The 18724-nt window shown below is 38.4% G+C and overlaps 3 protein-coding genes across 5 annotated transcripts; 1 reads left to right on the top strand and 2 right to left on the bottom strand.

Annotated features, from left to right (window-relative positions):
• Positions 1-4162: 4162 nt before the first annotated feature.
• Positions 4163-8263, top strand: LOC139429451 (uncharacterized). Its single transcript, XM_071195213.1, has 2 exons — positions 4163-4989; positions 5049-8263. Exons 1-2 carry the CDS (start codon positions 4431-4433, stop codon positions 8261-8263), a joined length of 3774 nt encoding a protein of 1257 aa, XP_071051314.1. The 5' UTR covers positions 4163-4430.
• A 3510-nt stretch (positions 8264-11773) lies between these two features.
• LOC139429376 (uncharacterized) lies at positions 11774-14915 on the bottom strand. Of its 3 annotated transcripts, XM_071195078.1 has the most exons (3): positions 14498-14915; positions 14357-14437; positions 11774-14296 (listed from the first exon to the last, which is right to left on the bottom strand). In XM_071195078.1, the coding sequence occupies exon 3, from the start codon at positions 14159-14161 to the stop codon at positions 13004-13006; it is 1158 nt and encodes a 385-aa protein (XP_071051179.1). In that variant the 5' UTR covers positions 14162-14296; positions 14357-14437; positions 14498-14915; the 3' UTR covers positions 11774-13003. The 3 variants fall into 3 exon arrangements, with proteins under 3 accessions (XP_071051179.1, XP_071051178.1, XP_071051180.1); XM_071195077.1 differs by having other exon boundaries at positions 11774-14437; XM_071195079.1 differs by lacking the exon at positions 14357-14437.
• A 1205-nt stretch (positions 14916-16120) lies between these two features.
• Positions 16121-17383, bottom strand: LOC139429450 (uncharacterized). The gene has a single exon (XM_071195212.1). It carries the CDS (start codon positions 17381-17383, stop codon positions 16121-16123), a length of 1263 nt encoding a protein of 420 aa, XP_071051313.1.
• Positions 17384-18724: the final 1341 nt, after the last annotated feature.

Here is an 18724-nt window from a genome sequence, read left to right as displayed (position 1 = left end):
TAATTCTGTCGACCATATATGTGATATTCAGATGCCAAATGTCACATTGGAGCATGTTGGAGATAAAAAACAAAATGTGCCTAAAACGTGATATTATGACGTTATACGCCGTTCTGAGACATGTTTGAACTTTCTATCACTTTTGGTTCCGGTAATTCTGTTGACCATATTTGTGATATTCAGGCGCCAAATGACATCTTGGAGCATGTTGGAGATAAAAAACAAAATGTGCCCAAAACGTGATATTATGACGTTTTACGCCGTTCTGAGCCATGTTTGAACTTTCTATCACTTTTGGTTCCGATAATTCTGCTGACCATATTTGTGTTATTCAGGCGCCAAATGACATGTTGGAGCAAGTTGGAGATAAAAAACAAAATGTGCCCAAAACGTGATGTTATGACGTTAAACGCCGTTCTGAGCCATGTTTGAACTTTCTATCACTTTTGGTTCCGATAATTCTGCTGACCATATTTGTGTTATTCAGGCGCCAAATGACATGTTGGAGCAAGTTGGAGATAAAAAACAAAATGTGCCCAAAACGTGATATTATGACGTTATACGCCGTTCTAAGCCATGTTTGAACTTTCTATCACTTTTGGTTCCGATAATTCTGCTGACCATATTTGTGATATTCAGGCGCCAAATGACATCTTGGAGCATGTTGGAGATAAAAAACAAAATGTGCCCAAAACGTGATATTATGACGTTATACGCCGTTCTGAGCCATGTTTGAACTTTCTATCACTTTTGGTTCCGATAATCCTGTTGACCATATTTGTGATATTCAGGCGCCAAATGACATTTTGGAGCATGTTGGAGATAAAAAACAAAATGTGCCCAAAACGTGATATTATGACGTTATACGCCGTTCTGAGACATGTTTGAACTTTCTATCACTTTTGGTTCCGGTAATTCTGTCGACCATATATGTGATATTCAGATGCCAAATGTCACATTGGAGCATGTTGGAGATGAAAAACAAAATGTGCCCAAAACGTGATATTATGATGTTATGTGCCGTTCTGAGCCATGTTTGAACTTTCTATCACTTTTGGTTCCGATAATTCTGTTGACCATATTTGTTATATTCAGGGGCCAAATAACATATTGGGGCATGTTGGAGATAAAAAATAAAATGTGCCCAAAACGTGATATTATGACGTTATACGTCGTTCTGAGCCATGTTTGAACTTTCTATCACTTTTGGTTCCGGTAATTCTGTCGACCATATATGTGATATTCAGATGCCAAATGTCACATTGGAGCATGTTGGAGATAAAAAACAAAATGTGCCTAAAACGTGATATTATGACGTTATACGCCGTTCTGAGACATGTTTGAACTTTCTATCACTTTTGGTTCCGGTAATTCTGTTAACCATATTTGTGATATTCAGGCGCCAAATGACATCTTGGAGCATGTTGGAGATAAAAAACAAAATGTGCCCAAAACGTGATATTATGACGTTATACGCCGTTCTGAGCCATGTTTGAACTTTCTATCACTTTTGGTTCCGATAATTCTGCTGACCATATTTGTGATATTCAGGCGCCAAATGACATTTTGGAGCATGTTGGAGATAAAAAACAAAATGTGCCCAAAACGTGATATTATGACGTTATACGCCGTTCTGAGACATGTTTGAACTTTCTATCACTTTTGGTTCCGGTAATTCTGTCGACCATATATGTGATATTCAGATGCCAAATGTCACATTGGAGCATATTGGAGATGAAAAACAAAATGTGCCCAAAACGTGATATTATGATATTATGTACCGTTCTGAGCCATGTTTGAACTTTCTATCACTTTTGGTTCCGGTAATTCTGTCGACCATATATGTGATATTCAGATGCCAAATGTCACATTGGAGCATGTTGGAGATAAAAAACAAAATGTGCCTAAAACGTGATATTATGACGTTATACGCCGTTCTGAGACATGTTTGAACTTTCTATCACTTTTGGTTCCGGTAATTCTGTTGACCATATTTGTGATATTCAGGCGCCAAATGACATCTTGGAGCATGTTGGAGATAAAAAACAAAATGTGCCCAAAACGTGATATTATGACGTTATACGCCGCTCTGAGCCATGTTTGAACTTTCTATCACTTTTGGTTCCGATAATTCTGTTGACCATATTTGTGATATTCAGGGGCCAAATGACATATTGGAACATGTTGGAGATAAAAAACAAAATGTGCCCAAAACGTGATATTATGACGTTATACGCCGTTCTGAGCCATGTTTGAACTTTCTATCACTTTTGGTTCCGATAATTCTGCTGACCATATTTGTGTTATTCAGGCTCCAAATGACATGTTGAACCATGTTGGAGATAAAAAACAAAATGTGCCCAAAACGTGATATTATGACGTTATACGCCGTTCTGAGCCATGTTTGAACTTTCTATCACTTTTGGTTCCGATAATTCTGCTGACCATATTTGTGTTATTCAGGCGCCAAATGACATGTTGGAGCAAGTTGGAGATAAAAAACAAAATGTGCCCAAAACGTGATATTATGACGTTATACGCCGTTCTGAGACATGTTTGAACTTTCTATCACTTTTGGTTCCGATAATTCTGTTGACCATATTTGTTATATTCAGGGGCCAAATAACATATTGAGGCATGTTGGAGATAAAAAATAAAATGTGCCCAAAACGTGATATTATGACGTTATACGTCGTTCTGAGCCATGTTTGAACTTTCTATCACTTTTGGTTCCGGTAATTCTGTCGACCATATATGTGATATTCAGATGCCAAATGTCACATTGGAGCATGTTGGAGATAAAAAACAAAATGTGCCTAAAACGTGATATTATGACGTTATACGCCGTTCTGAGACATGTTTGAACTTTCTATCACTTTTGGTTCCGGTAATTCTGTTGACCATATTTGTGATATTCAGGCGCCAAATGACATCTTGGAGCATGTTGGAGATAAAAAACAAAATGTGCCCAAAACGTGATATTATGACGTTATACGCCGCTCTGAGCCATGTTTGAACATTCTATCACTTTTGGTTCCGATAATTCTGTTGACCATATTTGTGATATTCAGGGGCCAAATGACATATTGGAACATGTTGGAGATAAAAAACAAAATGTGCCCAAAACGTGATATTATGACGTTATACGCCGTTCTGAGCCATGTTTGAACTTTCTATCACTTTTGGTTCCGATAATTCTGCTGACCATATTTGTGATATTCAGGCGCCAAAGGACATCTTGGAGCATGTTGGAGATAAAAAACAAAATGTGCCCAAAACGTGATATTATGACGTTATACGCCGTTCTGAGCCATGTTTGAACTTTCTATCACTTTTGGTTCCGATAATTCTGCTGACCATATTTGTGTTATTCAGGCGCCAAATGACATGTTGGAGCAAGTTGGAGATAAAAAACAAAATGTGCCCAAAACGTGATATTATGACGTTATACGCCGTTCTGAGCCATGTTTGAACTTTCTATCACTTTTGGTTCCGATAATTCTGCTGACCATATTTGTGATATTTAGGAGCCAAATGACACGTTGAAACATGTTGGAGATAAAAAACAAAATGTGCCCAAAACGTGATATTATGACGTTATACGCCGTTCTGAGCCATGTTTGAACTTTCTACCACTTTTGGTTCCGATAATTCTGCTGACCATATTTGTGTTATTCAGGCACCAAATGACATGTTGGAGCAAGTTGGAGATAAAAAACAAAATGTGCCCAAAACGTGATATTATGACGTTATACGCCGTTCTGAGCCATGTTTGAACTTTCTATCACTTTTGGTTCCGATAATTCTGCTGACCATATTTGTGATAATTAGGAGCCAAATGACATGTTGAACCATGTTGGAGATAAAAAACAAAATGTGCCCAAAACGTGATATTATGACGTTATACGCCGTTCTGAGCCATGTTTGAACTTTCTATCACTTTTGGTTCCGATAATTTTGCTGACCATATTTGTGATATTTAGGAGAGTAGTAGATAAAAGCCGATTCTAGAACCTCCTCTCAGAACCTCAGGTCAAGGTCAAGGCCAAGGTCACGTTGAGTGACCTTGACCTTGACCTTGCCCTGAGGTTCTGGGAGGAGGTTCCAGAATCGGCTATTGCAAAGGGGGTCGTTTACCAGTAACCTAGACCTAAACAATGACCTTTACTTTGAGCTCACCTCAGGTCAAGATCACGTTTAGTGACCATGACCTTGATCAGTAACCTTGACCTGAACAATGACCTTTACTTTGACCTCAACGGAGACCTTGAAGTCAACCTTAATTGTGACCATGACATTGACCTTGTACGTGACCTGAAATGAAGGTTACACGACGTGAGTTCATTGAAAACCCCACTTCGGAGGAGGTATGCTTTAAATAGCAGATAGAAAATCGTGTTCAACAGTATTGAAGTAAGAGTGTTGTGAACATGTTGACCTGCGACGTGTGTTACAAAGAGTTTACTAGACCAGATAATCTTGTGAGACATCAACGCACAGCATGTATTGGGAAACGTCGAAAGGTGGAAGAGGATCAACAAGGAGATGTTATAGTGTGTGAAATATGTGATGAACACGTAACCAGACAATGTTATTCCTCACATCTGCGCAGCAACAAACATAAACAGAAAGCCTTCGTAATAATAGATGATGGTGTAGAAAAAATAGATTCGATATTTGGAGATAAAATATGTAGTTTTAGAGTGAGCGATCATGAACGGAAGTACGTAGACATGAAGGAATTCAGTAACCGAATTAGAGAAAAAGTTATCAGTTTGATACAGTCCGTGAGGAATGTAAATGGTAGTTTAAAAGTGAATACGGAAATTTTTGGATTGTATTTCATAAATACGAAGGAAGAAGTGGAAATCAAATCATTCAACACAAAAAATAAAATTATAACAGTAGCCGTAGACTTGTACCAAACATACGAGGACTTTATGGACGAGATTATGGTGAAAATGTCGGAATTCCAAGAACGGGACTCAGGTAAGAGTATAAGAATAGAAAAGTAGTAAAATGCGAAACTAAAGGCGTTAATACTGCAGGTTGGACCTTGTTGGAAATATTATATCTTGAAGTGAACTGTAACAAGTTTAATCCTACAAGAGCATCGAGCTACATCGACTTACCGACATCCATAAAAGGGAAGAGAGCGGTAATAAATGTGCAAAATAACGATAATAAGTGCTTTGCTTGGGCACTGATGTCCGCGCTGTACCAACCCACAGGTTTACCGCAAAGAATATCATCATACCCAGATTATAGGGAAACAGAATTAAAGTTTGACTGCGTAACATTCCCAGTACCCATCAGAGACATACCAAAATTTGAGGAAGAAAATAACATTTCAATTAACGTCTATGGTATAAATTCTTGGTATAATGGAGAGAAAATGGTAGATGATATTGTAACTGTATGTATATGTAAACAGAAACGGGAGCGTCATGTAAACTTATTAGTAGTCAGCGACAATTTCGGGAATAACCACTATTGTTGGATAAAAAACTTATCTCGACTGATAAATACACAATCATCGACTCATGAACATCAAAGATATATTTGTGAGGGTTGTTTGCAATACTTTTCAACTGAAGACAAGTTGGTACGACATCAGATGGATGACTGTAAAAAAGTGAAAGCAACAGTACCAAGCGAACAAATAAAAGTGAATAAGTTCGGACATCTAGAAAAGGAAAATGTTTTACAATTTGAAGGATTTGAAAAAAAAATGAAAGTTCCGTTTGTGGTGTACGCCGATTTCGAGGCGATTCTGAAACCCTTAACGCCCGAAGAAGGAAAAGTTTACGATGATAATAAACCATATACGGCCCGATGTTTTGAACACGAACCATACGCGTTTGCGTACTACATTAAGTGTGCTTACGATGATAACTTATCGAAATTCCGAATATACCGAGGGCGAAACGCTGCTCTGGAATTTATTATAAGATTGGAGAAGGATGTAATAGAGATCTATAAACAACATTTGAGGCAAACAAAGGATATGATACCGCTAAGCTGTCTGGACCAATTTGTACATGAACTGAGTTCCGTATGTCACATTTGTGATAAACCAATAAACAAAGAAGAGAAAGTGTGTGATCACGATCACTTGACAGGATTGTATAGGGGTCCTGCGCATTCCGTCTGCAATATAAATTATAAATTACCGATGTTTATCCCTGTGTTTTTCCACAACCTGTCGAATTACGATGCCCACATGTTTGTGAAAAGTATTGCCCTAAACAAGGAGGAAGTAGAGGTGATAGCACAAAACAAAGAAAAATATATTTCTTTTTCCAAAAAAATAGTTGTCGGAGAAACAACCGATAACAAGGGAAAGAAACGCAAAGTGTTTATGAAAATAAGATTCGTCGACTCGTTTAGATTTATGGCGAGTTCTTTGGAAAAGTTGGTTTCATATTTGGATGATAAGGATTGTGTGGAAGTGAAAAAAAAATTCAAAGACTCTGAAGAATTTAGATTGATGCGCCAGAAAGGTGTATTTCCATATTCGTTCGTAGATTCGTTTGAAAAGTTGGAGTATAGTAAATTGCCTGATCATACACAGTTTTACGACATATTGAGTTCAAGTAATATTTCAAAGGAACAATACTCTAGAGCACAGACTGTATGGAATAAATTTAAGTGTACAACGTTGGGAGAATACAGTGACCTGTATTTGACGTCAGATGTGTTAATGTTGACTGACGTCTTTGAAAATTTCAGGACAATATCTTTGGAGAATTACAATCTGGATCCTTGCCATTATTATACTGCGCCCGGGTTTGGGTGGGATGCTCTGTTAAAAATGACAGGTGTAAAATTAGAATTGTTATCAGACATTGACATGTTACACTTTTTTAAGAAAGGAATTAGAGGCGGTCTCTGTATGTGTGTAAAACGATCTGCAATAGCAAACAACAAGTTCCTTGACGATTTTAACCCGGAAAAACCATCATCATATATTCTATACTTGGATGCTACCAATTTGTATGGGTATGCAATGAGTTGTAAATTACCAACAGGCGGTTTTCGATGGTTGTCGAACCAAGAAATAGCAGATATAGATGTGGAGTGTTTAGATGATGAACACCTTGGTTATGTCTTTGAAGTGGATTTGGAGTATCCCGAAAGGTTACACAACCAGCATGATGATCTACCGTTTTGTCCCGAAAACATAATCGCTCCCGGATCGAAGCATCCTAAGTTGATTGCGAACTTACAAAATAAATCGAAATACATAATTCACTATGTAAACCTACGTGAATGTGTGAAAAAAGGTCTTAAGCTAACCAAAATACACCGTGCATTGCAATTTCAACAATCGCCGTGGATGAAACCATATATCGATTTTAACTCTGAGAAACGAATGAATGCTACGAATGAATTTGGGAAAAATCATTATAAACAAATGAATAATATCGTGTATGGGAAAACGATGGAAAATGTTGAAAATAGAGTCGATATACGATTAGTGTCACATTGGGAGAATCGTTACAGGAGACCCGGTGCAGAAGCTCTTATCGCAAAGCCGACTTTCAAGTCATCGAAAATTTTCTGCCATAATTTGGCAGCCATTGAAATGCAGAAGGTGGAGGTCAAATATAACAAACCTCTGTATGTAGGGTTTAGCGTACTGGAATTGTCGAAAGCGGTCATTTATAACTTTTTTTATAATTTTTTAAAAGAGAAATATGGTGAAAACGTATTATTGTTATATACAGATACGGATTCGTTAATTCTCGAAATATTTACTGAGAATGTATACCAGGATATCAAAGAAAATATAGAGATGTTCGATACCTCTAATTACAAGTTAAACAACAGACATAATATTCCTCCAGGGCCGCCGATAGTTGGAAAAATGAAAGATGAGTACCCAAATACGATATTAACATCGTTTTATGGTACAGGAGCTAAAGCTTATTGTATTAACACTTTGGAAGGAGTTGTCAAGCGTGCCAAGGGTGTGAAAAAGTATGTTATCGATAAAAACTTAAGTGTTTCAGAATATAAACGGATTATCGAAGATGGAGGTTCTGTGCGAAAAAAGATGTATGTCTTTCGCTCCTCCTATCACACGATGTATACAGAACTAAAGAATAAAGTGGCGCTCTCTGCACATGACGATAAACGTTACGTGATGGAGGATGGATGTCATACGTTAGCTTGGGGAAACTATCTTATTGAAGATCTACGCAGGGAAGATCTTTTGGACAACTTATTGGAGTTGTTAAACGTAAACATGTATGGCTAGTTAAATTGCGATCAGTTAATTTGTAAAAAAAAAAAATACTTGCTTGTATCACAAAACTTGTATATAAAGTAGAAAGTAGGTTGTTAAAAAGGTTACTTGAAATAAAATCAACGAAATTAAAAAAAAAGTTTTTTATTTTCTTAGTGTAAAAATTATAATACATCCTTTTTTGCAATCCAAGAATTATGAGAGCTATCCATTCCCAACCATTTCACTCGGACTTTATTTCCTTTTCGACGAAGAACTTTTTCAATTAAAAATACATCCGGGTGTTTCACACGTTGTAATTCTTCGTCGTAAAATGCTCCAAGAATGGGTTCTCCTCTACCATCTTTAATAAGGTAAGTCCTGGGATTAGTATTTTGAACTGTCGCTATGGTGAAAATTTCATTGGACCAAGTTGGTTGGTAACCTTTAGCAAAAGCGTGTCTGTACTTGCTAATTCGCACGTGTTCCCCCACATTAAATTTATGGTGGTTGGGGTCGACAACTTTAATGGAATTGTATACAGTATTTAACAGAGCAGATTCATTTCGTCGATTAACAGCTGAAGGTTTCATGTGAATGGTGCGATGTATTGTGTTGTTGTAAGATTTTAGTAATTTGGGTAGTAAGTCTAACCAGCGATAATTTCCTTGCATACTAAATTCTTTCCACATTTTATTTTTTAGGGTTCTATTAAACCGTTCGATAATCGAGCTTTTTAAAGTGGAATAGGTGCTGTAATGATTAATGTTAAGTTGTTCCATTAATTTTTGAAAATCGCTATTGTAAAACTCTTTCCCATTATCGGTTTGTAAGTTGCTCGGAGTAATATTCTTTTTACTATGCAAAATGTCCTTCATAGCTTGAGTAACCTCTTTCCCAGTTTTGGTTTTGAGTGGTAAGGCCCATGCGTATTTTGAAAAAGCGTTGATAACAGTCAGTATATACTTGTAACCTTTATTGACCGACGCATATGGGATCATTTCAACCAAATCAGCTTGATAAAGATCCAATAGTCCGTGAAGCAGAACGCGGCGTCGCCGATAATGTCGTCTCGCAGGTGCATGTAGTTCGTTAACGAGATCTCGCTTAACACTAACCATTACTCTACAACCCCTTCAATCAACAACTCTACAAGAAAAGGTAGTCCTCCTATCGGTGCATTATTTTTACACTTAATGGTATCTCCGCGTTTGAGTTGGACTCCCTGGAGCGACTTAATAACGATATCGTTAACAAGTAACTGAACATGAGCGGACTTTACAACATCTTTTATCATACCTTCGTAGAAAGAATTGATGTAATCCGTAATTCCACTTTTGTTTGTGATTTTATAAAGTTTTGTTTTTGGATCAACATCTCCATCACCACGTAAAGTTAAAATAAATGTTGATGAAGGTTGTAGAACTTCGGATCTTGCTATGTGGTTCTGTATAACATGGTGGTGAACATGCTTACCAAATTTATCGATAGATGTAGAACCATGTTCACCAAAACGGTTTAAAGGCATATTGGCTTCTGAAGCGTCACAGAAACAGAAAAAAGTTTATATACCCTTAACGAATGACTTGCGCTTCCCGTAATTCCTCTATGAGGGATATAATTTCGTTATGATGAGCAGTATGACCTGCTGCTTCGGAAGCAAGTAGTAAACGCAACCGATCAACTAATTCGTTCACGTCGTCCCAGTATTCGTACTCTTTAATTGCAGCAGGTACTAACAACTTATTTAAGTGACCTGATCCAGTTTTAGGTTTTGGCCAATATCGAGCCCAGTACACATTTGGTCTTTGACCCAAGGAAATTGGTTTGATTATGTTCACAAACTTTTCATTTTCATCATCAGTTATGATACTTTTTGAAGCGTCATAATCTCTTTTATGTACATTCGAACGTTGTAAGATATCTTTGTAATTTCTCGCATCTGGTAAAGTAAATTTACCCGGTTTATTTTTGAATAACAACTCGTATAACCCCGGTGTTCCTGTATAAGTAAATTCACCCACCAAAATGTTTTTCCCGTCAAACGTTATTGGTTGATTTGCGATATACAATCCATCGGTAAGTGCACGAACACCGTAAGTTTGATCGAACTCGTTATTTACATCTACTGTTAAACCCGTAACATAGGTACGTGGTAAGGGGTCCAGCTGCCCTAAAGCTTCTCTAATAACTGTCTGTTCCATCATTCCCTCCATATTCTCTTTCATGCGCGCCAACTGCTCCCTAGCGTCCCGCTCGTAGACATCTAAAGATGTGTCTGACTCACGAACAGAAACCTCAGGTGTAGTATCTCGACCCTCGAACACCTCTTCGTCGCTGAGAAATTGCGGACTCCGTGCGAGTTCCGGTGAAACATCCATGCTAGCTCCCGGTTTAATGGGTGTTGACGTAACTCTACGTTTAGGTTTCACTCTAGGAGTTTCCAGTTTAAGTCCTTTAGAAGGTTTCTGCAAGTCAGCCAGTAAGGCTGAGATATCTGGTGACTGCTCCTTTTTCGGGGTAAATAAATCACGTTTTATCCCGAATTTATTGTCGAGCGCTAATAAATTGACAGTTTGTAATTTTTTGGAAATATCTGTCAGAGGTTCTTTCAGTGGAGCGAGTTGAGCTTCGGCAATGGACTGCTTCTGTTTTATATCTCCTTTCAAAGTGCGTATTTTATGTTTAACATCTTCTCGCGCAGCTATTAACTGTTGTGCAACATTACGATTCATAGTTCAACGTGATAGTGTAATGATCGCACAGAGACTGAGCATGCAGTCGTAAAGTCAATGGTTTTACAGTATAATGTACTCATCGAAACCTTTCCGATAGCGTCCGTTATTTTTATCGCAATCTAAATCAATAACTAATATACCGTGCGGTGTATCCCAACAAGTTCGACAAATTCTGACAAAATCATCCCACGTAATGTCCCCTAGCAAATGATCGTTGTAAATATGTTTCAAGTTAGTGAGATCTTGTTTAAATAAAACTAAAAGGTTGCAATTGTCACGTAAAAGCTGCTTGGAAATGGCGCTATAACTTTGAGCGAGTAAAAAAGTATCAACGTTTCTATGACGACCGTATGAAAAATATTCCTTGATAATCTGTTGCTCTGTAGGAGCAATATCATCAAAAATAATAATTGAATATTCTTTCACCTTTGACGGTGGTAGAAATCGTCCGACATCTGAGTATTCATAATAGCCGCAAGAGCGGATAGGTTTAAGTAATTGTCGTAGAAATTCGTATTTGATTTGGTAGAGTGAATTAGAGCACAAATATACATTCAAAAAGCGCAACCCGTTGAGAGCTGTCAATAAAGTTAACATTACGTTTGTTTTTCCGGCACCCGAAGAACCAATTATCAAACCACGTTTACATTCCCCACCAAATAATTCGCTATGTCGTTTAAATTTATTTGCAGCGAAGTCGTTATGAAGATTACAGATTGGTAGTGTTAAAGGTTGGCTAACAAACTTAACGTCTTCAACCATGCTGACGGGTGATACTTGAACGGGAGATTAACAAGAAATGAAGTCGTAGTAGAAAACAATGTTTATTTTATCATAAAATGTAGCATACAAAAAATTTCAGCAGATTATTTATTATCATTGTTTCAAAATAATGGTTTACAACACTTTAACTATATAAACTGTTAACATTGAGTTTGAAAGTTATTTAAAGCGTGCGTAATATTACACAATATTTATTTTACAATAAGACGTGGTATACATAAATTTACAAAATTATTTATTATCATGATTTCAAAAGTATCTGTATGGTTGATGTAGTAGAACCACCAGTGGGTTATTCACATACAGATGTTATGTGATTAAACAAAATAAAGCAGTGTAAGTCACAGTACAATTTACACTACTTAGTATTAAATTAACAATAAGTAGATACGGTAAATATTCAAATAAGTAATTAATAATACATATTAACAAAAGCATGGGAGCGGTAACAATAAGTAGATACGGTAAATATTCAAATAAATAATTAATAATACATATAAACAAAAGCATGGGAGCGGAAAAGGTGAAAAGGAAGCGAACTTGTTGTCATATCATCAATTCGAACGATTTTCAGTATCATACAAGGATGGTGTACAAATTTGAAAAAACCACCTACAACATATTAGTTGCTGAGACATCCCTCCGACAATTCCTCAGTACTTTGATCCTCCTCAAGTTGTGGTTTAAAACAGACTCGAAACAAAGACACACGACAACACATCGCACACCAATATTTTTTATTTAAAATAATAGTCTGCAATCGTTCAGAAGATGCATACTTTATTTTCGAGCGCAATTTCACACGACAATCCAGTTGTAAAACGTTCGTTATACTAATATGGTGTAGGCGGCGTCGACAACGATAGCAAAGGTTGCCCAAATGTGATTCATAAAAAACATACCTTGCTTGATACTGAAGACCCACTCCGAAAGTTGAACTCCAATCAACCGGAGAACCGTGGAACAACTTATGTACGGTGCCTTGCGACATTTTCTTTCCAAAGCGTTCCACGGTGGGGAAGCAAACCTCCCCAAGATTGATTCGATCGCCCTTTCGGGATATTCGACGCCAGAAGCATATGTCCCAGCTGTACATTACGTTTAGTAGTAGAGTCTTTGGTAAAACATCTACTAACCGCAACGTACGGTCTTTACGGGAAATCGTCGAATTAACGCTCTCCATAGCCAACTCCTGCAACGTTAACACTGCAAGAGACAAAAAAACTGAACGAGCTTCAAAAAAAAAACGCTATTAACCGTTGTCAGGCAGCAGCCTGAGAAGGGACTTATACAGGTTAATTTTGGTGTTGTACATGTTAAGGATGTTTGAAGAAGCAGCAAAGCAGACGGTGGGATTCTGGTTTACTGCATTCAACGCGTTCACGAAGTGGCGCTTATGATGTTCCAAAGTCGTCACTTTGGTTTGCAATTGAGGTTTCAAGCCCAAGATGAAAAAATCCTCTTGGGACAAAAGACTGCTTGCCAAGTTGGTTGTTGAATGCAGAAACGCATCAACCCATGGGTCGGGATGTGCGGTATTTACAGCTGGAAGATTTTGCCTCTGCGGGATAGTAGGGATAGGTAAAGGTGGTGGGAACACCACATTTTGTGGTGGGATAGTTGTGATAGTTGGCGGGCTGTCACGGATGTCGATGGTCACCTCTGGTGGAGATGTAACCACCGTTGCAGGTCTGGTTACTGTAGCGAGTGTAGGTACTCTTCGTGTGTTACGGGGAGGTTTGGCTAATGCGTTTCGCAGCAATCTACAGGAGTCTTGTGAAGCAGGAGAAGGGTTTGGGCGGGTAGTTTGTTTCACGCAACCCCTTGACAACAAGTTGACGCGTTTTTTTATACGGCGGGATGTGTACCGTATGGGTCCACTCGAGAAGACAGGCGAAACACATATCCTATCGGAGGGTTGGGATACGTCTTCCGTCGCTGGTACAGACGGTGCCGCAAGCACCTGGTTTTCAGCAGGTGCTTGACTTGTGACATCCGTATGTACAATATCTGGAAGTGGTTGTACCACGTCGGCCTGATTGGTAGCAGGTTCAGGTGGCACAACAACTTCCTGATATGTTCCTTCTTCTCGTATCTCCATACTGATGCGAGTTAAGCCGTAGGACGACAAGGTTGGACTGGTGGTAACAATCGCACCATTGTCGTTCCCTGGCTGTGACCGGAGCTCATTCATTATTTGCTCGTACAGTGGTGGGTCTGTAGTGAAATCCTGCATGGTACGACTCAAACCGTCAAAGTTGCCGCTGCAATATAATGGTAACGACGGTAGGCTTGACTCAACAACATTCGTACTGTCGTTATTGCGTGGCAGCACGGCAACCAGTGGGTCGGTCATACCATCGGTATTATCGCTTGCACGAGCGTGGCTGTTACCAATTAAGTGAAGCATAATGGGAAAGACTTCAAGGAATCAAAAGGGTTACAAAAAATTTGGATTATTTTATTAAAATTATACGTTCGCTCACGTCTGACAAGTTTGCAATCCGCTGAAGAACCACTTTTCTCAGCGTATAACAATTAATGTCTGAAATCATCACAAACATACATGAAGAAAACCGATAAAAATTGTATTGATGTAACTTACTTTTCAAATGGTTTTCTATCACGTCTGACAGGTTTGCAATGCGCTGAAGAACCACTTTTCTCAGCGTATAACAATTAATACCTGAAATCATCACAAACATACATGAAGAAAACCGATAAAAATTGTATTGATGTAACTTACTTTTCAAATGGTTTTCTAGCAGAAGGCGATTTCTTCGTGGTCGGAAAAACACAGTTTTTAACAAAATCTGTTATTATTGTAAACACACTTTTTAAGGAATTATCGTCTTTTGTACACTACTATATCACTCAGCGACTGCTGTACACGGAGTGAGGAGTAACCCACTTTCCACTACCTTTAAGTACGGGTTAGTGAACAGGTATTTGTCCGGTCAACTGTCTGGGAATGCGAGGTCGTTTAGGTCTTCTCCTTGTTATCGCCTGTGACTGAAGGGGAGGTCATACTGTCTGGGAATGCGAGGTTGTCCAGGTTTTCTCCTTGTTATCGCCTGTGGCCCAAGGGGAGGTCATACTGTCTGAGAATGCGAGGTCGTTCGGACCTTATCTTCGCCCGTGACTCAAGGGGGGTTACAATCCCCCCTCCCCCCCTCCCCCTCCCCTCCCCCTCCCCTGCCCCACCCCTGCCCCACCCCCGCGCGCGGCGGAAGGGGAGGTGAAGAGGTTTCTTTAAATAAAACTCATCAATATGGATAAAAAAATAACATTTATTTCTTTTCTAACGTACATTTAATACAATGCATTTTAGGTGGTGGTGGTCCATCGAAATGAGTTTCCGCACAATCATTATTATAATGTTCAAGACACGGTAACTTCATTTGTAACATTTTCGATTGCTGGTAGGCGAACGGTAGTTGGGTCCAAATTCTTCGTAATTCCATAGATGGTACTTTATCGAAATAATACTGTGTTGGTAAATATTTTAAATCACGAGCTGGAATGTTCGCAAATGAGGCATCTTGTTCATATTTTTTCATTACGCTGTACACTTTCTTGGCAGATGTAAGTGGCCAACACCCAAACACAGTGAACACTTGTTCCATCGCAACCAGCTCTTAACTATCCCCCATTACGACTTGTCTCTGCTTTATAGTCACCGACTGTCTTTCGCATCCTTGTTTTGCACCCCCTCTTCGACAACTTCTTGTAAGTGGCGTACATTGGAAAGAGCGCACATACTTCTTCGTCGCGAGTGAAAAGCACAGCTCGGTATACCCATCTCAAGTTTATAGATACTACCTTCCAACGCAAATATCGGCGCGGAAATAATATGTCTTAAAAATTTAATTTTTTCAGGTCCTTTAACATACACTTTCTTGACATTCCGACACAGATATTTGACTATGGCGTCGAATTCCATTGGATGGATAAAACCAACTTTCCAGTCGATGCAATGATGATGTGTCATTAACCAGTTTGCAGTATTCCTATATTTAGATGGTAATGAAGCTATACTGCTACTCGGTTGAAAAACGTGGTGGGTTATGCATTTGTTACTATCACATGATGCTAATTCTTTAGGTACGAACTGATCTTCGTTGACCATGAAACCTTGTATATCGAGAATTATGTATTGAGTTTTATTTGAATACATCTTGCTTCCGTACATCAACACGATTATCCATACTATGCAGCCGTAGAAATCTGTCGCACAACTTATACTCTACGACTTTTTTTTTTGTTTACGCTGAATATAGAAGTCTCACATTTCGGATGATGAGCTACGGGTGCGATGCGGCTCAGGATCCGATCCAACTACACACTACCAACCCTTCTTTCCCCATACTCAAGTCATTTGTTTGACGATTTTTGTTAGTGGAGAATATTGAAACGCCTTATCATGTAAAACTAAACAGTATGCTGTGGTACCATCAGGAATCGGATTTTTTGTCGTAAATTCTATCCGTATTTCTACCCCACTTTTGTGTAGCGCTTCTGCTTGATATGTACAATCAATTCCAATCAGTGGATAATTTTCAATAAATTGTTTCGGAGTGAGTAATGGTTCTCCTTCCTTCCCATAGTAGGACTTTTGAAAGCGTGTATACATGTCATATAACACTGCGACACGATTACTATCAAAGTCCACGTTCAGATTATCGTATGGGTAGCGTTCACCGTTTAGGAATACCGTCAAATTGGTGAGTTTTACATTATCAAAGGTTGCCATGTTCGCCAACTGTTTTCCTTTCTTCTTTGTTTGAAACCCAATTATTATAAATCTAGGTGTTTCCAACTGCGGAGCTGTTTTCACAGCCCATGAATGCTTTGTTGTTTGAGGTAAAGAAGGATATTCATGTACTTCCCAACTGCGAAAAGGTATTTGCAGATCAATATTTCGTCCTGCTATTTTTGTTAGAGCTAATTGTTCTCGTAAGCCTACGGCTAGATGGGGCATTCTCCACACAACTTTATCGATTTTTAACTGTAACGGTTCTTCTACCGTATTCACAAGCACATCATTATCATCATTATTACGAATTAACACTAGCTCTTGTCTCACATTCATCACAATTGTTTTAAAATCTTCAGCAAACCCTATTAATGTCTTTAGCGGTACACTCAATCCAAAATTTCCATTTTTATCCATTATTGCATCCGTTACAGGGGATGTTGGGACCACTTGACCTAGCAGATCCTCGCCCATGTTCCAACCTGCGTTCGCCAACTTTATTATATCGTGAGGGGTATACGAAAAGTATCCTTTCATACATGATGTTAACCCCACGTTTCTCACTCCATCTATTTGAACACCATTTATAAGATAGCGAATATCACTGAACATAAACGCTACAGGATTATTTATCAATTTTGCAGTTGCACTAGCATCTTTTGTTGCTTTACCACTCGCATCCAGTTTACGTACGCTCCCTTCCACATACAAAAAACTTTCATGAGGCAATGTGTAATTGTCTATTTCGGGTATGCCTATACGAATTTCATCATTGTTACCGAAGCTAGTAGAACCAAACGGTTGATGGGAATGATATTCGTAACTTACAATCGAGTTATCTACTTTTATTTTCTCCGTGACGTTTAAGGACTCCATTTATAGTAGTTGAAAACCTAAGTTGCTTAAATACTGACGATTGACGCGTGTTAACTGGGTAGTTGATTTTCGCTTACTGTTAGGTTTTACATCCTTTCGTACCGTTTTATACATTACTCTATCACCCAGATTTTCCTGTGCTTTTCTTCGAACGTCGTACACTATACCCATATTAAATACCCTACTACTCACACCGATTTCAAGTGCACTCTCACGGTCACTTCTTCGTCTCTGAAGTTTACCAACTGACCGTCCTGATCAAGTATGCGTACTATTAATGTACTAATCACGTTCGTTGTAACAGGTAAGTAAATCGGTTGTTGCGGAGCTTCTATTATTTTAAAACCAGCCGGTACGTTCGGGAAGAAATGATACAACACGTGCATGGGTTGTCCATTCGTATACGATCCGGAGCTCAAATTACAATAAATTTGTAATGCATTCGTTTTATTTATATTCACGATATGATCCGATTCTGTTATCGTGTTTTTAGGTATAACTTTAGGGTTAAAACCAAGTAAGGAACCGATTGAATTATCGCTAGCAAAATTTATTCGCCGGTTTGTTTTTATCTCAGCACGTTGCGTATTATTATTACCTCTTATGCGTATCTGTGTACCCGGTGTAGTCACGCTGAGAATATTCCTCGCTGTTAATGTTTTTTTAACGTATTCGTTAATATCGTTAATATCGTATGTTCCTAGCGGTATTTCAATATTCTCTGTAAAATTTCCCATATGATCTTCATATTGTAAAATATTGTTTGTTGAATCGATATTAGGTAACGTATTGAACGTTTCGAAATTTAAAAGAGCTAACTCGTATGTACCGAGTTCATTCAAATAAATCGGTGGGTTAAAGTTACAAGACAACTCCGACCCCCTTCCGGTGAGCGTAAATGTATAACTTGTATGTATTGTATCTTGTTCCATTGTTGTTCTCAAGACTAATCTTACACGGATACTTCCTTGGTATTTAAACTATCTAAGAAATGCAGACACAATTGTCCACAATTTGTTTGATCTTCTTTTTGATATCGTCGATAATTATACCTCACAATATTTCTCCCCCCATCCGATATAAAATACTTCTCCACTTCAATCGGTGGTCGTAAATCTCCATAACTGTCAAAGTAGTTAACATTTACACCATCCTTGTTGTAAGCTGTCCAGTGAGTACCGGGACCCGTACGATTATCAAGATTTATTATCCCACTCTCTCGTTTTCGGATTTTCTTCGGTAAATTGTTTCTCATGTACACCCCACGAAAGTTTAACAGATCAAGCGCTCGTGCATATCGCCTTAACTCTACATCCGTTAAAGAATGTTGGGGTATTTTTA

Source organism: Onthophagus taurus, chromosome 3 (assembly GCF_036711975.1).
Source record: "Onthophagus taurus isolate NC chromosome 3, IU_Otau_3.0, whole genome shotgun sequence".
NCBI classification, from domain to species: domain Eukaryota; kingdom Metazoa; phylum Arthropoda; class Insecta; order Coleoptera; family Scarabaeidae; genus Onthophagus; species Onthophagus taurus.
This window is presented reverse-complemented; position numbering and strand designations above follow the sequence as displayed.